A 20,880-nucleotide genomic window follows, 5' to 3' on the forward strand; every position below is an offset into this window, starting at 1 on the left:
TGGGGGTCTTGGGGAGAGGAACTCACAAATATGATTGGAGGAATGGCCAATGTCGCTGCCAGATACTCAAAGAATGTAGAATCTTTTCAGTGAGGTGAGTGTAGTCCAGAGAGGAACCCGGGAGCCACCCAGCCCACTCCCCTGTCGCCCACCAGAAGGAGGAAGAGATAAATTGTGAATGTTCACGGAGGAGGTGGGCTGTCACTCAGAGGACCAGCCTCCGTATTCTTTCTCCTTCCCTCAGAAATCTGAGATGCTGAGTTCTAATGCCAAAGACTTCTGAACTTCCAGACAAATGTAAATCTATTAGAATGGACAGTCCTTAAGGGCTTGGGATCTGTCTTGTGCTTCTGTTATACTCTCCCCACTGTTTAGTACAGTGCTTTGCACTCAGTAAGTACTCCATTAACACTCCTGATAGGGTAAAGCAACAAGTGTTCTTTAGATTGTGAGCTTGTGTGCAGGGAACGTGACAACCAGCTCTGTTGTTTTGTGCTCTCCTAAATGCTTAGTACAGTGCTCTGCACCCAGTAAGTGCTCTGCACACAGTAAGTGCTCCCTAAGTATTATTGATTGATTGATTAATTGATTGATTCCTTACAGTGGTTGGAGGGCTGGCTGTGGGGAGAGGAGACCAAATGCTGGGCTGAAGTCCCCCAGGATTCTGGGACACCCATTCCTCAAGTCCCAGAACATTGTGTCTCCTACACTGCCCCAAACTGAGCTTGCTCTAGCCTAGGAGTGGAAATCCAAACATTCAAAATGAGCAATACTAAAGTCCAGTGAAAATACATATAATAATAATAGTAATAATGGGACTTGTTAAGTGCTTACTATGCTCCAAGCTCTGTTCTAAATGCTGTGGTACAAGTCAATCAGGTTGGACACACTCTGTCCCACATGGGGCTCACAGTCTTAATCCCCATTTTGCAGATGAGGTAACTGAGGTTCAGAGAAGTGAAATAACTTGCCCAAAGTCATGTGAAATGGTAATAACAATGATGGTAATAATGGTATTTGTTCAGCACTAACTAAATGCCAAGCACTGTATGAAGCGCTGGAGTAGATACAAGATAATCAGATCATTCAAAATTCCTGTCCCACTTGGGGATCACAGCCTAAGGTGGGGGAGGGGGAGAGAGCAGGTATTTTAACCCCATTTTACAGATAAGAAAAATAAAGCCCAGAGAAGTTTAGTGACTTGCCCAAGCTCATACAGCAAGTAACAGAGATGAGATAAGGATCCAACGCTTCTGATTTCCAGACGTGTGATATTTCCACTAGACTGCCCAGCCCCCAGTTGGGGCTGACAATAGAGATATGTGCTCCTTGTGTTTTTGCTGTGATTTAGCTCAGGAAAACTGATAGGCCTCATGGTGTGATGTTGTGATCAGATTTTTTTTTCCTCTGTAAGAGTGAGTCTTCATGTCTGCTTCCTCACTGGCCTAGGAATGTGCTTGGTTGACATCTGCTCCCTGGGGGCAGGCGACTCTGGCCACCTCCCAAATCCTGCCCCTCCAGTCTGCTGGGCTCTAGAGACTGTGGGATCGTGGGGACAGGGCATCAACTTGCAGTGTGCTTACAGTGGGCCAACTACAGTGCCAGGTGCTGGGGAGAAGGACTGGACATTGATCCAGAACTGCTCTTGGCCTACAGACACTGCGGACGACAGGCAGAGAAAAACAACCAGCCCAGCTGAGTAAGGGGATATGCAGCTTGAGCACTTAGCGCAGTGCCTGGTTGTCCACAGTGAGGGTGCCGAGGAAGGATGCTAACGCTGACACTGACACCCCCTTCTGCCTGGCAGGGACGATTGTGGTGGCAGTGGTGGTACGAGTTTAGAGGAAACAGCCCAGCCCAGCTATTGGAAAGAGCCTGGACCTTGGGCAGAAGGCCCAAGATAAGTCATTCATTCATTTAATAGTATTTATTGAGTGCTTATTGTGTGCAGAGCATTGCATTAAGTGTTTGGGAGAGTATAATATAGAAATAGACACATTTCCCGCCCACAATGATCTTAAAGTCTAGAGGTGGGGAGACGGACATTAATATAAACAAATTACAGATATGTACATAGGTGCTATGGGACTGGGAGGGGGGTTGAATAAAGTGAGCAAGTCAGGGCACGCAGAAGGGAGTGGGAGAAGGGGAAAGGAGGGCTTAGTCACTTTCCTTCTGTGAGCCTGTTTCCTCATCTGTAAAGTGGAGTGTCGGAGAAGACTTTTGCAAATACCATGAACTATCTGAAAAACAAACAATTGGGATTTGGAGCAAATTAAGTCAAGGTTGTCCTTGGAAGGCCAAATGACTCGACTTAGGTTAGCATATTGAGAAGCAGCGTGGCTCAGTGGAAAGAGCCCGGGCTTGGGAGTCACAGGTCATGGGTTCGAATCCCGGCTCTGCCACTTGTCAGCTGTGTGACTGTGGGCAAGTCACTTCACTTCTGTTGCCTTAGTTCCTTCATCTGTAAAATGGGGATGAAGACTGTGAGCCTCACGTGGGACGACCTCATTCCCCTGTATCTACCCCAGCGCTTAGAACAGTGCTTTGCACGTAGTAAGCACTTAACAAATACCAACATTATTATTATTATTATTACATTTTGGACACATCATCAAGAGGATTGATTCTCTGGAGAAGATCCTAATACTAGGAAAAGTCCAGGGAAAACATGGAAGAAGCAGACCAGCAGCTAGATGGATAAAAACCATAACAACAATAACGGATAATGGATAACAGATTATGGCAGAAGATAGAGCATTCTGGAAAAAATATATCCATAGAGTCACCATGTATTGGAAATGACTCGACTGCATTTGATGATAATAACGTGTGGGGAGGGTACCTGATCTCCCTGCCTCTTAGATTCTGAGCCCCTTGAGAGACAATTCATGTCTAATGCTTACCCCCGCATTCTTTCCCAGCTCTTAGTACAGTGCTCTGCTTATAGTATGTGCTTAATAAATACTACTACTGCTAACCCCAGTTCCTCCACTTGCCTGCTTTGTTACTTTGGACAAGCCACTTAACTTCTCTGTGCCTCAATTTTTGCTTCTGGAAATTGGGGATTAAATATGTGCTCTCCCTCCCCTTTAAACTGTGAGCTCCATGTGGGACAGGGACTGTGTCTGATTTGATTATATTGCACATATTCATGCTTAGTGTACTGCTTAGCACATAGTAAACACTTTACAAATGCCACAGTTATTATTATTGTTACTATTATTATTATTAGCAGTGGTGGTCGCTGCACCTACTGTTTCAGCTTGATGCCTGTGAGGCTTTCAGTTCCTCTGTAACCACTGGCTGTTTCTAATTCAGAAAACGGTTCAATGACTGCAATCCCAGCACAGCTCTGTCTTGGGCAATAGAACTGGATTTCAGAGCCATAAATAATGCTGACCAACCCACGGTGCAATTTATTCCAATTTGGTTCTACTCCTTCCATTCCTCCTAGTTATATAGAGTCTTCATCCGGGGCCCTGGGGAGCGGGGCTGGGAGATGCAGAATCCTGGGCCAGCAGCAGATGAGAGTCTCCGGAAATGGCAAGGCAGTCTGTGGTGAAGTTCATGACCTGGGCTGGTGCCTGGACTCATGCCCGGATCTGGTGCCCAGCAGCCTGAGCTGCAGCAAGCGTGTTGGAGAAAGGATTTAGAATGCACACTCCTCTAGATGGCACAGAGGTATTAGAGTTCAGCATCCTCCACTTCTCTGTTCATGCACATGCATCCTACCCACCGGATCAGCACTTTATGCCAAGGATACTGGCATAGTTTCTGGTGGGCTTTCCTCAATTCTATTAACCACCCTACTAGGAACCCAGATCTGGAGACCAAAGACTCTCAGTAGCAAGCAGGAGTGGTTTATTAGAACGTCAGACTTTGTACAAGGGTAAAGGTCAGACTCACGGTCTATCTGGCTCAGGATTCTGACTCTGATGTTGGCACTGGCATGCTTAGAAGAGAGTAGTGTGGTCTGGTGGACAAAATATGGGACTGGTCTTCAGGAGACTTGGGTTCTAGTACCAACCCTGCCACTGACTTCCAGGGTGACATGTCAGCAAACCTTGCTGGGCTTCAGTGTTCTCATCTGTAAAATGGGGATAAGCTATCTTCTCTCTTTCTTAGACCAGTGCCACATGCAGACCAGCCTGGCAGTGGACTGCTGGGAGACCAATGCAGAAGTCAGTCTTGTCTGGTGGGCAGCAATTAGTAATAATAATAATAATAATGTTGGTATTTGTTAAGCGCTTACTATGTGCCGAGCACTGTTCTAAGCGCTGGGGTAGACAGGGGAATCAGGTTGTCCCACGTGGGGCTCACAGTCTTAATCCCCATTTTACAGATGAGGGAACTGAGGCACAGAGAAGTTAAGTGACTTGCCCACAGTCACACAGCCGACAAGTGGCAGATCTGGGATTTGAACTCATGAGCCCTGACTCCAAAGCCCATGCTCTTTCCACTGAGCCACACTGCTTCTCCAATTAGGAAAGGCAGGATGCAAAGAAAAAGAAATAGAGCCTAGTCTAATGGAAAGAGCATGGGGCCTGGGAGTCAGAAGACCTGGGTTATAATCCCATATCTGCCACTTGTCTACCCTGTGACCTTGGGCAAGTCATTTTACTTCTCAGTGCTTCAGTTTCCACATCTGTGAAATGAGGATTAAATCCTATTCCATCCTACTTACACTGTGAGGCCCATGCTGTGTCTGGGACCATTGGATGTTTCTACAGATATGTTCTGGGCATGTCACCCCCCCAGCAAAAATCTCCAGCGCTTGCCTATCAACCCCCATATCAAACAAAATCTCCTCATTATTGCCTTCAAAGTTCTCCTTCACCTTGCCCTTTCTTACTTCACCTCCCTTTTCTCCTTCACTCCTCTGGTGCTAACCCTCACTGTGCCTTGATCTCGCCTGTCCCGCTGTCAACCCCTGGTCCACGTGCTACCTCTGGCCCATAAAGCCCTCCCTCCTCAAATCCGCCAATCACTCTTCCCCCCCTTCAAAGTCCTACTGAAGGCTCACCTCCTCCAAGAGGCCTTCCCAGACTAAGCCCCCCTTTTTCTCAGCTCCCCCTCCCTTCCACATTACCGCGACTTGCTCCCTTTGCTCTCCCCACAACCCCACAGCACTTAAGTATATATGTAAAATGTATGTATCTATAATTCTATTTATTTATATTGATGCCTGTTTACTTGTTTTGATGTCTGTCTCCCCCCTTCTAGACTGTAAGCCCATTTTGGACAGGGAATGTCTCTATTGCTGAATTGTACTTTCCAAGTACTTAGTACAGTGCTCTGCACACAGTAAGAACTCAATAAATTAGATTGAATGAATGAATGGAGTTCACACTCAGGTGCTAGACTGTAAACTCTTTGAGGGCAGGGATTGTGTCTATTCACTGTATTGTATTGTACTTTCCCAAGCACTTAGAATGATGCTCTGTACATAGTAAGTGCTCAGTAAATACCGTTGATTGAAGAAATCCACAACTGCCCAGATGCCAGGGGATGTTCTGGCCCTGTCTGTCTCCATGCTTTCTCTGCCTCCACCAATCTTGCCTCCACCAGTCCTCTGCCTCTACTGGTCCTCTGTCTGCCTCCACAGGTCCTCAGATAAACAGAAGAACCTCTTTAAAAGCATGATGAGGCTAAATGTCAAATAATATGGCCCAGCAGTGGACATCTGGCAACCAGCTACAAAAGAGAGTCCAGCTGATCAAAGGCATTAGCTTTGCCCCCTCAGCCCTTCAGGCAGGCCAGGTGGCCGTAACTAGCTCCGTTGGCCCTTTGGTTCTTGAAAGGGCTATGGAAAGAGTTGCCCCTTTCCATCCCTACTGCTGCTGCCCCTGCCATTTCTCCCGTACTTCTGGGCTCAGAGCCATGAGGATGAACCAAGCAACTTCCCTGACCTTCTCTGGCCTGGGAAGCCTGGGGGCCTCGCAGATGGGGGGGGGGGTCAGGGTTCTGTCCCCGTGGGGCCACCTAGACACCAAGCTGTTCCCCAGCCTGGTGCCATTGGCCAGTATAGCTGGCCACCACCACTGGCCACTATTTTGCAAGCAGCAGCATTAGCCCCGATCCCAGGTTTAGGAGTTTAATAGGGTGGGCTGGGTTCCTGGCAAGGTCAGGCTCAGTCTTCTCTCTGAAACTGGAGCTCAGATAGGCCTCTCCTCTACAGTCTTCCCAACCTCTCCCCAGGACTGCTGCCTTTTTAGTTCCCCACAGATGTCTCCTGGGGGCATGTGGGTTCAGCTGCAAATCAACCAGACGTCTGTCTTGAGGTCAAGAGATGACAGAGGTCAGGGAAGAAAGATGGCCTTCTGCCCACTTTACAAGACCTTCAAAGCCCCATTAAAATCACATCTCCAAGAGGCCTTCCCTGAGTAGGCCTTCATTTTCCTACCCTATCCCCCTGCCCTTCTGTGTCACCTGTGTCCTCAGATCTGCATCCCTTAAGCACTTTGATACTCACCCCACCCTCAGTCCCACAACATTTATGTACCTATTTTTATATGCTGCCATTTCTCCCATCTGTGATTTATTTTAATCTCTGCTCCCCCAGCCCATTGGATTGCAAGCTCTTTGAGGTCACAGTCATGTCTATACAACTCTGTTGTTCTCTCCCAAGTGCTTAATAAAGTGCTCTGCATACATTAAATGCTCAATAAATATAATTGATTGGCAAACGGGGAATTGAGTCAGGAGAATGGACCAGATGGCTTCTGCAGGTCTCTCCCGGCTCCCTGACTCAATGGGGCTCAACGGACCCATAGCGCTCAATTTCTGAACCCCTTTGATCGGTCCCTGTGTCTGTTGCAGAGGAAACGACGTTTGAAGCTGGTGTGAAGGTTCAGATCCACAGTCAGTCGGAGCCCCCGTTTGTCCAGGAGCTGGGCTTTGGGGTAGCCCCTGGATTCCAGACCTTTGTGGCCACCCAGGAGCAGAGGGTAAGTCCCCGGCTCTTTTCCTTTCTCCATTTGCTGCCGGACCCAAGATGGGGAAGTGGCCGCCTTGCCAAGCCCCTCTAACTGTGGGGCTGGGCTATGGGATGATGCCGTACTGCCCCCTGTGGGAGGAGGGCCTTGCTTGGAAGCCATGGATGGGCACAAACCTCCTGCTGTGGGACAGCGAGGAGCCCCGGGCAGGAAGGCGGCAAAATGAAAGTCAGCATGGGGGTTTCTGATCGGTGACTCTAGTGTGAACATCAGCAAGGAAGTTTCCAGTCGGTGATTCTGGGGTGAACATTGGCGTGAGTGTTTCTGATCGGTGACTCTGGAGTGAACATTGGCTTGTGTGTTTCTGATCGGTGGTCTCGGGGTGAACATCGGCGTGGGTGTTTCCGATCGGTGACCCTGGTGTTGGAGAGGTAGAAACCTCATCCTCACTGACCAAACCCTGTCAAATTGCCTCTCGGTAGGAATTACAGGCCAGTGGAGACACAGTGTCATCTAGGACTGATGAATTCTAGCTCAGGCCTACCCTCCCTCTCCTCCAGTCCATAGAGAGCAGCTGGGAGATGGGGCAGCGGGCAGGCTGGGCCCCACATCACTTGGTTGGGGGAGTGGAGGAAAGTGCCACGACTAGTGGAGGGGTCCCTCTGTTGTCCAGGAGATGCCACTGCAGCCTTTAGGCATTTGGAGGGTAAAGCTGTGACTGGCAAGGTGGGGGTATACAGTTCCTGGTCTTTGGGCCGAGGGTGGCACCACACACCTTTCTGACTGACCCAGCGCCTCTGGTCACAGCCAGGATCTCTCTTTATGTGTGCACAATGTGGAAGGGGTGTCGGTCACTGATTGGCCTTTTCAGCCTATCCTCTGGCACCATGTGGCGAGCATCTTGTGGTCAACTGTATCACCTTCAAAAACAGACAGGAAGTTTCTCTCTCTCTCTCTCTCTCCCTCCCTCCTTATCTCCTCTCCTCAGTCCCTCTCCATCTCTATCACCAGAGAAAGATGATAATAATAATAATAATAATAATGGTATTTGTTAAATGCTTACTATGTGCCAAGCACATGATTGTCCCACGTGGGGCTCACAGTCTTTATGCCCATTTTACAGATGAGGTAACAGGCACAGAGAGGTTAAATGACTTGCCCAAAGTCACACAGCTGATAAGTGGCAGGAGGTGGGATTAGAACCCATGACCTCTGACTCCCACGCTTGTGCTCTTTCCACTAAGCCATGCTGCTTCGATGACAGATGTAGAGATAGGAAGGTATAGTTCGATGGCGATAGGGAGATAGGGGAAGAGCTGTTTGTTGAAAGAGGTAGAAGAACAAGCTGTTTATGAGCTAGAGGAAGTCGTCCAACACGATGGGTAAGCTATGGCGGGCAGTTGGGGTGCCAGACGTTTCCCCTTTCTGCTCTGTGAGGTGAGGAAGTGATCAGGCCCCGGCTCCCTTGCTTTCTGAAAGCCTTGAGACTGACTCTGTGTTTCCTAGACTGGAGTATTATGGACTTGATGTTCTTTCAAGGACTCAGGTGGCAGCTGCTGAGGTTCCGAGCATCTGCTCTGCTCTGCCGTCGTCCCCAGGTTCGACGACTGCCCAATCCTCCCCCCTGCCTATGCTGGCAGTTGAGCTAATTGCTGAACACAGAATTCTCTCCCAGAAAATTGTAACAAGTACGTTCGAGCAGTTACCTGCAGTCACTCTCCTGGCTCCTGGGGCAGGCAATAATGAGAGTTCCAGGGAATGGAGGGTTAGAGCAGGAGGGCGGAAGACTTACCCATCCACTTTGCACAGTAGGCATTCAGTACACTGCTCTGCACACAGTAGACACCCAGTACACTGCTCTGCACAGTACAGTACGGGGCCCTGCACGCAAGACACCTTCAATTTGGAGTTCTGCATGCAGTGAATACTCAGTATCATGCTCTTCACACAGTAGGCCCTCAGTACAATGCTTTGAACAAAGTAGGCACCTAGCGCATCTCTTTGATTGGTACAACCCTCACATGGGGCTTATGAAGGCTCAGCATGTCCAGGGTTGGACAGCTGCCCAGCTACCTACTCAGATCATATCCTCCAAGAATTCCTTCCACTGTCAGGTCTAACAGAAAAATCAAGTCGCAGTATCACAGCACAAGGGGTTAATTATTGCAATATTATTACAGCACTGTATGGTTGAGGATGGACAGAGCCTGTTGCCCCAAAATGGGGTCAATCCCATCAGCGAAAGGAGGGAGAGATAGTTATAGCCTGTGGTGGTGTGGTGCACATCACACCTTCAGCAGGATCCAATCAAGTGTGGCTGCAGTTTTCTTAACTGATGACAGGGTGTGGCTGAAATTGACAACTGGGGAAGAGGGTGGCTGAAGCATGATTTAGGAAAACAAACTAGACTAATTCAAAATGAAGACTGAAAACAAAATGAAGTAAGACTGGTTAAGATTTGGTTTCCACATTGCCTCACCTCTCATCTCCCCACCCTCTTTCCCTTCTCCATCACCTGTGCTCTTAGATCTGTACCCCTTAAGCATTTTGATACTCACTTCACCCTCAACCCCACAGCACTTATGTCCTTATCCTTATACTCTGTTATTTCCTTTATCCATCATTTATTTTAATGTCTGTCTCCCCCTCTAGACTGTAAGATCCTTGTGGGTAGGGAACCTGTCTACCAACTCCATTGTATTGCACTCTCCCAAGCACACAGTAAGTGTCCAATAAATACCATTGATTGATTACCTATAGCAAGAGACACCAAAAATTTTGGATCCTCGGTGCCAGCAAGCCCAAGAAAGAGGCCGCCAGAGTGTGCCAGCCTGGGTGGCACATATAGAGACACAGTGCATTGTTTATGAGGGCAGTTGGCCTGTTCCCTCAGGAATAGGAGATCTGACTGGTATTCAGAAACAAAAAACCAACAATTTCCACAAGAACTCAGCTGCTGGGTTCAACACCCTCCATTTGCTCCTGTCAGCTCCTTCCGCCAGATTCCTCCCACTGCTTCCAGCCAGCTTCCTCCCACCACTCCCAGCCAGCTTACTCTCGCCACTCCCAGCCAATTTCCTCCCTCCACTCCCAGCCAGCTTCCCCCCTCTACTTCCAGTTAGCATCCTCCCACCATTCCCAGCCAGCTTCCTCCCGCCTCTCCCAGCCAACTTCCTTGTTTATCGCGCTGCCCTTCCTCAACCCTTGCCTCTGACGTGCCCCACACGTAGCAGTTCAGGATCTGCCGGAGGCCTGCCTGAGACCAAGGATCCAAGGACAAGGGAGACACATCCTAAAGCCCGAATAGCCTGCCAATCCTCCATGAGTCACTAAGGGAGCCATAGTAGCCGAGCAGTTGCGGGGGACATAATGGGATGGAGCAGCCTGGGCACCTTATCTTTCCCTCTAAGGGACCAATGGATCAGGGCAGTGGAGAGGAGCTAGGATGGATCCAAGTCCCAGTAGCACAGAATGGTTGTACTATAAATCCAAGAATGCTCTGGGTCCTCCTGAGCTAAGCCTGCACTGAGCAGGTTCCATCCCTGATGTGGAAATCCAAGAATTTAAAGTGACCAAGTAGTAACTGGGGCTTAGAGCGAGATCAACTGACCAGGCTATCTGGGACAAAACCCACCAATCCGGGACCATTTGACTCTTTTTAGACCACATCTGCCTCCAGAAATTGAGAAGAGGCCCATCACCTGAACTAGAACAAAAGGCCAACCTGTCTGCATACGTAGCTCCTCTACTGCCAACCTATTCTTTGTTCCTCAGTCTCACCGCACCCAATGACCCCTTGCCCACATATTCTCTCTGGCCTTGCACTCCCTCACCTTTCATATCTTACAGACCACCAATCTCCCCACCTTCAAGACCTTCCTAAAATCACAGCTCCTCCAAGAGGCCTTCCAGACTAAGCCCTCACTTAATAATTATTAATGATAATAATAATATTTATTAATTGCTTGATATGTGCTAAGCTCTATAGTAAGCACTGGGGTAGATACAAAATAATCAGTTTGGACACAGTCCCTGTCCCATATGATGCTCATGATCTAAATAGAAGGAACTAGGATTTAATCCCCATTTTATGGATGAAGAACCTGAGGCCCAGAGAAGTTAAAAGACCTGCCCAAGGACACACAGCAGGGAAGTGGTAGAGCTGGGATTAGCACCCAGGTCCCAGGCCAGGCCTGTGCTGTTTCCACTAAGCCACATTGTTTCCCCTGTTTGCCCTCTCTTCTGCATCACTTGTGCACGTGAGTAAGCAGTGTGGCTTAGTGGAAAAAGCTCGAAGTTGGGAGTCAGAGGACGTGGGTTCTAATCCTGGCTCCCCCACTTGTCCGCTGAGTGACCTTGGGCAAGTCACTTAACTTCTCTCTGCTTCAGTTCCCTCACCTGTAAAATGGGGATTAAGACTGTGCGCCCCACGTGGGACAACCTGATTACCTTGTACCTACCCCAGCACTTAGAACAGTGCTCGGCACATAGTAAGCACTTAACAAATATGATGATGATGATGATTATTACTCCTCAAGCACTTTAATTTTCGACTCGTTCCCCTAGCACTTATGTACAGGTCCATCTATAATTTATTTTATTGTCTCTCACCCCCTCTAGTCTCTCTCACCCCCTCTAGTCCCTAAGATTACTTTGGGCAGGGATCATATCTACCTACCATTGTATTGTACACTCCCAAGCTCTACAGTGCTCTACACATAGTGAATGCTCAATAAATGCTATAGATTAATTGCCTCAGTTTCCTAGATAAATTGCACTTTGTGGAGCCATGCCAAATGGACAGAAGTGAAATCTTTTGATGGAGGAATCATCAGTCTCTCAGTTAATAGCATTTACTGAAGCTCCTGAGTACAGATCCGCTATGGATTTATTAACTCACTGTGGCATTTATTAAGTGCTTTCTATGTGCCAAAACATTGTGCAGAGCACCAGGATACATATAAAATAACCAAGATTGACAATTAAAGAGGGAGAGAGAGGAGGGATCTTACCAGAGAAGCAGCGTGGCACAGTGGAAGGATCACGGGTTTAGGAGTCAGAGGTCATGGGTTCTAATCCCGGCTCCGCCACTTGTCAGCTGTGTGACTTTGGGCAAGTCACTTAACTTCTCTGTGCCTCAGTTCCCACATCTGTAAAATGGGGATGAAGACTGGGAGCCCCACACAGAACAATCTGATTACCTTGTATCTACCCCAGCACTTAGAACAGTGCTTGGCCCATAGTAAGTGTTTAACAAATACCATAATAATAATAATCTCCATTTTATAGATGTGGAAACTGAGGCTCAGAGCATAGAAGTTACTGCCCAGGGTCATGGTGGCTGACAGCTTCCCAGAGCCAATGCCACAAAGGAGGGCCAGTGTTCAAAGGTGAAACTATGTGTTAAACAGAGAGAGGGAATAAATTTAGAAGCGCTCTAAGTGCTGTTTATCTGAACTCGAGTCGACAGTGGCAGTGGCCTGTAAGTGAGAAATCCAAGGAGAGTGACCACATGAAATTGGGGGCTTTTGGAAGACGGGGTCAAGTTCCAAGGAGGTTGCCTGAGGAGTGAGGGGGAGGGAGGTAATCACCTTACCATCTGGGACTGTGGGGCCCTGCCCAGCTTCACCCCAGAAAACCACCTGAAAACCTCAGCTTTCAACAGTCAGTAGCTCACTGAAAAATTGAGGCTTTGTCCCTGTGGGGTAGTTAATACTATTGTAATGTAATTGCCTGCACTGTCCATTAATTTATTCTCAAATGCAATTCCCAGTGCTGAGGTACCTTAGCTGCTGATGGTTTTCCAACCAGCCAGTCAGCTTTATAGGCTCCATGGCCCACAGACACTTAACATCCAGCCCGCAGACCAAACTCTAATGAAAGGAAGCTTTAACTCTGGGCTGGATCACTCAGAGGGACCGCAAAGCCGTGGGGGAAAGAGAAGCCAAGAGGACAACTTCCCTGGCTGGCAGGCCAGCCAGCTGGGGCCAAAAGGCTGGGGGGGACAGGCAGCTGTGTGGGAGGGGCCCAGGGAGTCAGGAACTGGACTGGTTGCACCTCAGAGGTCCTAAATTGCCTTAATTTGGTGATTTAAAAGGGGGACGATAGGTGCTGGGCAGCATCTCATGGCGGGGTTGGGAAGGTGTTAGGGACTACTGTGCAGGATACACTGGGATGGGGAGCTGATGCCACCGAGCAGAAGGAGGTTGGCAGGACTGTAGCAGGAGCAAAGCCTCCTCCTCACAGAAATTGGAGCACCACTGTGCACCCTGGGATTCCACACTCCAGAAGGGCTGGGTGAGACTTGGAACTGCTACCCTTCTGCCCTGGAAAGAGGCTCCCTGGCAGGAAACAGCAGGTGCTGGAAGGGAGGGGAGCATTCTGTCCAGGAGACACAGGCCAGTCCTACAAGCATGGCCAAACACCTGTGTGGCCTTCACTCACCTCTCACCATACTTCCCCACTCCCCCCCGACCCAGCCAGTCTGGCAGCAGGCTGCATCGTGGGGTCTTAGGGAGTGGTGGGGTGGGGCAGAGCCAGGAGAGGACCGCATTCTTGCCTTGAGGACTGGGAGGTCAAGAAGGACCAGATGGCCAAGGAGGAGCCAGAGAAAACCCTAGTTTTCTAAGACCTACCTAGAAGTGGGACAGAAGCCAGAAACATGAGGAAAGCAGCATGGCCTAATGGAAAAAGCCCAGGTCTTGGATGTAATCTTGGCTCCTCCACTTGTCTATGTGACCTTGTGCAAGTCACTTACCTTCTCTGGGCCTCAGTTACCTCATCTGTAAAATGGGGACTAAGACTGTGAGGCCCATGTGGGACCCCCTCACACGAGCCTGCAACCTTGGTGTCATCTTTGATTCCGGTCTCTCATTCACCCCACCCGTCAAACGGCAGGGACTGTCTCTATCTGTTGCCGACTTGTTCATTCCAAGCGCTTAGTACAGTGCTCTGCACATAGTAAGCGCTCAATAAATACTATTGAATATCCGATCTGTCACTAAATCCTGCCAGTCTCACCTTCACAACATAACCAAGATCCTCCCTTTCCTCTTCATTCAAACCACTACCACATTAGTATAATTACTCATTCTATATTGACTAGATTACTGCATCAGCCTCCATTCTGACCTCCCAACCTCTTCCACTTCAGTCCATACTTCATTCTGCTGCCTGGATTATCTTTCTGCAGAAGCATTCAGGACATGTCACTCACCTCCTCAAAAATCTCCAGTGTTTGCCTATTAACCTCCGTATCAAGCAAAAACTCCTCACTGTTGGCTTCAAAACTCTCCATCACCTTGTACCTTCTTACCTCACCTCCCTTCTCTCCTTCTACAGCCCAGCCTGCACACTCCACTCCTCTGGTGTTAACCTTCTCACTGTGCCCCCATCTCGCCTGTCTCACCACCGACCCCTGGCCCAGGTCCTATCTCTGCCCTGAAACACCCTCCCTCCTCACATCTGCAAAAAAATCATACTTCCCCCCCCTTAAAAGCCTTTCTGAGGGCTCACCTCCTCCAAGAGGCCTTCCCAGACTAAGCCCCCCTTTTCCCTCAGCTCCCCTTCCCTTCTGCGTCACCTTGACTGCCTCCCTTTGCTTTCCCACCCCTCCCTGCTCCACCACACATGTATATATGTATACATATATATAGTGTATGTATATATATATATATATACACATATATATAATATGTAAATAATTCTATTTATTTATACTGATGCCTGTTTACTCGTTTGATGTCGTCTCCCCCACCTCTAGACTGTAAGCCCGGTGTGGGCAGGGATTGTATCTTCTTGTTGCTATATTGTGCTTTCCAAGTGCTTAGTTTAGTGTGTTGCACACAGTTAAGTGCTCAATAAATATGATCGAATTAATGAAATGAATGAATCAGTGAATATAGACAGTGTCCAACATGAGTATCTTACAGTGCCAGGCACCTCAATTAATCAATCAATCAATTGTATTTATTGAATGCTTACTGTGTGCAGAGCACTGTACTAAGCACTTGGGAGAGTACAACACAGCAATATAACAGACACATTTCCTGTCCACAATGAACTTACAGTCTAGAGGGAAGAGCTTAACAAATTCCATTCAAAAAAAAAAAGGCTCCAGACAGGCCTCTGAGTAAGTTATGTGATGTGAGGGTGGATGGAGCAAGGTGATTGAGGACCTTAGAGTCCATGGTAAGGACTTGTTGTTGGATGCAGAGATGGGGAAGCAGTTTGGATGCAGAGGAAGGGGCATATTTTAGAGATATTATGAACAATGGGTGAGGCTCAGCTTCAGTGGAAAACAGTAAAAGCCCTCTCGCTAGGTGCCCTCCCCTGGCACCCACACCTGGAAATTCATTCAGTTGTATTTATTGAGCACTTGCCATGTGCAAAGCATTGTACTAAGCACTTGGGAGAGGACGCTTTAGCAGTAAGACACATTTCCTGCCCACAATTAGCTGTGAGCAGAGTACTATACTATGTACTTGGGCAAGTGCAACATAACAGAGTTGGTAGATACATTCATTCATTCATTCAATCGTATTTATTGAGCGCTTACTGTGTGCAGAGCACAGTACTAAGCGTTTGGAAAGTACAATTCAGCAATAAAGAGAAACAATCCCCACCCACACTGGGCTGACAGTCTAGAAGGGGAGAGACAGACATCAAAATAAGTAAACAGGCATCAGTAGCATCAATATAAATAAATAGAATTATAGATATATCCCTGTCCACAAAGAGTTTACAGTCTAGTAGCACTGCACTAAGCACTGGGGTACATATACAATAATCAGGTCCCAAATGGAGCTCACAGTCTAAATAGGAGGAATTTTAAGAATAGAATCCCAATTTTACAGATTAGGGAATAGAGGCACAGAGGAACCAAGTGACCTGCCCAGGGTCATACAGCAGACAAGTGGTAGAGCAGCAGAGAAGCAGCATGGCATAATGGATAAAGCCCAGGCCTGGGAGTCAGAAGGACCTGGGTTCTAATGCCACCTCTACCACTTGCCTGCTGCATGACCCTGGGCAAGTCACTTCTCCTCCCTGCACCTCAGTCACCTCATCTGTCAAATGGGGAGCAAGACTGAGCCCATGAGGGATCCTATCTGCCGCTGCATGGGGTCAGAAAGAGGGAAGGGAAGCCGGGGAGATGAATTTCTCGATAATAAAGTGATGTTTGCCTGATTAATGAAATCCCTAAACACCAGAGAAATGTTTGCAAAGTCTGCATCTGAAGCTCTTCTATGACTAGAATTTAAGGGATGGTCATTGAAAAGCATCACTGCTGAGGAAAATCATCTGAAAAGTTGTTAAGGCTCCCAGGAAGCTACGTTGGAAGAAACAGGGAATGCTAGGAGTTGAGATTGTTCATTTCCTTCCATTTACCCTGCCAGATTAGTGGGAGAATCCTGTTAATTTGGCAGCCACTTCCAGGCTCCTCAACCAAAGTTAAGGATGAATGCAAACACTTTCGGAATCACTGATATCTGCACAGAGCTGGCCCTTGAAGAAATAGACCCCAGGAGTGCTTAGACTAAAGCAAAATTAAACACATGGATTGGAGCAAAGTGGAGTTGACTCTTGCCCCCTCGTTTCTCTTCACAAACTCATTTCTTAAGGAACATGATATTTCTCACGACTCATGGTTTCTATTTGCCCATTTATATATCGCTGCCTTTTGAATTTGGAGCTGACGCTCCTGGCGGTGAGGTCTCACCCACGCGAACGAATGAGACTGACACTCTGGCGTGGGATCCCCCCTCCCCCCGCCCTGTGTCATTTCCTAGTAATGGTCCCACTTTGGGCTTGCCTCTCTTTTCTTCTGCCTCTTTACATTCCAGTGTTACACAAGCCTTTGCTCCAGGAGAGTAGGCCCCATCCCGATTGCCACCCTCCAGGATGGTCAGCCTCTGCAGTGTGTCCCCCTCTAGCCCCTGCTTGAGGAGAGCTGCCTCTCTCCTGATTGTCGCCTGCCAGGCTGTTCTTTCTGCTCTAGTGTCTCTCAACCGTCTGCTCGAATGTCACAGTGATTGAGACTACATTTCATCATATCTTTAAATAGTTTTTTCTGCCCTCTAAGCTTGTATGCTACCCTTTCAGTTCCCCATACTGCAGAAAATTAGATATCCTGCTGTCATTCCCTCTCCTCACAAGACCTGTCCAGTGGAGCTGTGTTGCTATGAATCGCGCTTCGATGCTGTCCAGCAGGCTACCCTCCAAGACCTCATTGTTGGTCATCTGGTCCTCCCACTTAGCGTTGTGAGTGGTGCGTGGGTGGAGCTGATGGAATGACTCCAGGGGCCAAGTCCCATCTGGAACAAGTCCAGGTCTCACAGTCTTATAGGAGGTTGGATGCCATCACCAAGGGGGTAAGAGTTCCAGGCCAGGGGGAGGACTTGGACTAGGGGCCAGTGATGAGAAAGGGGAGAGCAAGGTTCATTGAGTAGGTTGGCGTTAGAGGAGTGAAGTGTGCAGGCTGGACTGTAGTAGGTGATCAGTGGAGTAAGGTAATAGGGGGTGAGGTGATTGAGTGCTTTAAAACCAGTGGTAAGGAGTTTCTGTTTGATGCAGAGGATCTCCTCCCTATGGCTTTCCCTGTGGCTCACCCTACTGCTTCTCCTTTTGGCTTTCTCTATCGTTCTCCGCAGGGCGCTCCCGGTGGCTTTCTCTATGGTTCTCCCCAGAGGCTCTCCAATGACTTTCTCTACTGTTCTCCCCAGAGCTCTCCCTTTGGCTTTCCTCCCTGTGGCTCTACTCCAAGCTGCTCTTCTCCCTGAGGCTTTTCTCCTCATTGCTCTCCTTATGGCTCTTCTCTTGGCTTTCCCTGTGCCCTCCCTGCAGTTTTCCTCCCTACAACTCTGCCTGGCTTTCCCTGTGGCTCTCCCACCAGTTTCCCCAAAGCCCTCCTCCCTCTCGTCCTCCACCACCACCACCATCGGAGTGAAGCAAGGCTGGGTGGCAAGCCTGGGCCTGTTCAGCCTAGTCTTGGCCCCCAGGCTCAAGGCAGCATCGAGAGATCTGCCAGCTGAGGTCAGAATGCCCTTCCGGTCCCCCAGGAAACTCTTCCAGTTCAACCACCGAGAGCGTCAGTGGACGTCTTTGTGCAGGCCACTCACATTTTCTGGCCTTGCCTGTCGAAATTCCTCAAGGCCCACCCAGAGTGTGGGATTCCCGCCAACATAGAAGGCAAGAGCTGCCCCTCAGGAGGCTGCAGATGTTCGGTCAGGGCCAGTCCAGAGGCACAGTGCAACCAACGCAGGTGCCTCCTGGTGCCTCCAGAGTTGTCCAAGATCAGCGAGGAGGCCGCCCGGACATCCAGACCTGGGCCTATCCTTTGCAAGCAGGGGTGCAGTTTTCCTGCTTGGGAATCTTCTAGTTTCCTGAGGTTTTTGTAGAGGGAAAGATACTGGGACAAAGCTGCTCAGTGGAATTTTGGGTGGAGCAGGACTCACTGATGTTCTCATTTAAAGCCCAGCCTCCTGGAGAGTAGGAAGATCCAACCCTGAAGCAATGGGACCAGTCCGGGAGCCCCTCAACTATCCCTCTCTCCCCTTGGCCAGGGTTCCCCTTCCTCAGCCCCGCTCAGTGTGTAATGACTGCTGTTTGGCCACAGCAGTGGCTGAATGGGACAGGACAAGCACCAGTGCTGGGGAGAGGCCGGTAGCAGCTGTTCTCTGCTGTCCAGACCAGCCATCTGCTGAGCCAAAAGGGCAGAAGTTGAGAAGGTCGATGCCTGTCCCCTCCAGGCTGGAGTCTCTCAGAGACCTTGGGAAGGGAGACCAGTGGTCAGAGCACACAGTTGGCAATACCAACTCAAAGCCACCTGAAGCAGATGGAGCCTGCATCATGAGAAGCAGCGTGGCGCAGTGAAAAGAGCACGGGCTTTGGAGTCAGGGCTCATGAGTTCGAATCCCAGCTCTGCCACTTGTCAGCTGTGTGACTGTGGGCAAGTCACTTAACTTCTCTGTGCCTCTTCATCTGTAAAATGGGGATTAACTGTGAGCCCCACGTGGGACAACCTGATTCCCCTGTGTTTACCCCAGCGCTTAGAACAGTGCTCGGCACATAGTAAGCGCTTAACAAATACCAACAGTATTATTATTATTATTATCAGTACAGCAGTGGGGCAGGAGAGGAGAGTGGCACAGGGTGGGGGCTGGGTGGAGCGGGCATCCACAGTTTCCCTCTGCCCTAGTTGCTGAGCTACATCTGAGCTGTCCGTTGGCCAGGAAACAGCTCCTGGCTCATTGGGTTTTCTGTTTTCTTCTCCCCATTGGGTGGGTTTGAGCTCAGCTGGCTGGAGGTGCCGGTTTGGCACCAGCTGATTCCTGGGCTGGGGACCTGAACTCAGAGTTTGATAGGACTCTGGCTTGGAGTACAAGTGGGCAGATTGTGGCGCTGAGGGTCTCGGACTCAGAGCGTGAGCTGGAAGACTCTAGACTGGAGTCTCAGACTTGGAGTGTGAGCCGGAAGTCTCTGGACTGGAGTCCCAGGTTCAGAGTGTGAGTGAAGAGACTCTGAGCTGTGGTCAGAGTTTGAGTGGGGACATGGTGGCTCTGGGGGTCTAGGACTCAGAATGTGAACTGGAAGCGTAATCTCTTCCAGGACTTAATAAGACACTATGACCTTTCTGCTCTTTTCAGTAACAGCAGCAGCAAAATGGTAGCAGTGACTTTCTTTGTCAAAAGGAAAATCGTACTAAATTCGTCTCTAATAATAATAATAATGTTGGTATTTGTTAAGTGCTTACTATGTGCAGAGCACTGTTCTAAGTGCTGGGGTAGATACAGGGTAATCAGGTTGTCCCACGTGAGGCTCACAGTTAATTCCCATTTTACAGATGAGGTAACTGAGGCATAGAGAAGTTTTGACTTGCCCACAGTCACAGAGCTGACAAGTGGCTGAGTCGGTCTCTAAACCCATGACCTCTGACTCCCAAGCCCAGGCTCTTTCCACTGAGCTTCGCTGCTTCTCTAAAAATGAGGGCAGCCCCAGAGGCAGCAGTAAACCTCTGGTGATGCTGTCTTTGTCTGCTTACCTGGGGCTGCTAATTAACTAGAGAGTGGGTGGGGGGAGGGAGGGAGAAGAGAGCCAGTGAGAGAGAGAGAGAGAGAGAGAATGAGTGTGTGGTTTGTGTGTGTGTGTGTGCGCGCGCGCCTGCTTGTGTGCATGCATGTGCCTGCCTGCCATCTGCCTGCCTCCTTCTCATGGTCTCTTTCCATCTCTCCCCCCCCTCTGGCTAGGTCTGGGCTTCTCCTGGCTTGCCAGGCCCCCTCTGTTTCTCGGTTTCTGGATTGTGTTTCTATCTCTGAAGCTCTTTGTTTCTCTCTTCTCTCCCTGTAGGTGACCCAATCTCTCTCTCCCTTTGTCTCTCTGCCTCAGACCCTCTGTCTGGTCTCTCTCTTTGCTTGGGCCTCAACCCTTTGCCCCTGTCTGGCTCTGTCTTCAGTTCTTCACCCCTCCCTGCCCCTCCTCCCCTGCTCCTCCCAGTTCCCTCCCTGAAGTCCCTTCAGCCTCCACTCAGCCTGACCAGAAGGTGGTTCTAGCCTGTGAACCTTCTCAAGGGGCCCAGCGGGCTGCAAAGGCCCAAGGAGTCCTCCCTCCTCCCTCTGCAAAGGCCCAAGGAGTCCTCCCCCCTCCCTCATCCCCTCCAGCCAAGAGCACAGGCTCCTGGCCTCAAAGATCAGGGCAGCAGACTGGCTTCATCTGGCTTCATCATGACAGAGACCCCCCGTGTCAACTTTGAAAAGTGATTCCCATTTCACTGAGGAGTTTTCTCCCAGGAGCTCAGCAGGGAAGCAGGGCAGAACAGGGAGGAGATTCCCTTCCATTCAGATCCCAATCAGGGTCTTTGTGAACCGGGTGTTATACCGAATACACATAGTGACAGGCTTCTGAGGGACCACAGGGGCAGACAGACCAGCCTGGGGTGCAGCTTCAG

At 49.3% G+C, this 20,880-nt stretch overlaps 1 protein-coding gene across 3 annotated transcripts in view; it reads left to right on the forward strand.

Annotated features, from left to right (window-relative positions):
- ASIC2 (acid sensing ion channel subunit 2) overlaps positions 1-20,880 on the forward strand; it is a 217,506-nt gene that overhangs the window by 164,200 nt on the left and 32,426 nt on the right. For all 3 annotated transcript variants that reach the window (XM_029075933.2, XM_029075932.2, XM_029075931.2), the window contains exon 3: positions 6,823-6,950. In XM_029075933.2, coding sequence (XP_028931766.1) covers positions 6,823-6,950 — 128 coding nt within the window. The remainder of the gene's footprint in view (positions 1-6,822; positions 6,951-20,880) is intronic.

This window comes from Ornithorhynchus anatinus, chromosome 11 (genome assembly GCF_004115215.2).
Source record: "Ornithorhynchus anatinus isolate Pmale09 chromosome 11, mOrnAna1.pri.v4, whole genome shotgun sequence".
NCBI classification, from domain to species: Eukaryota; Metazoa; Chordata; class Mammalia; order Monotremata; family Ornithorhynchidae; genus Ornithorhynchus; species Ornithorhynchus anatinus.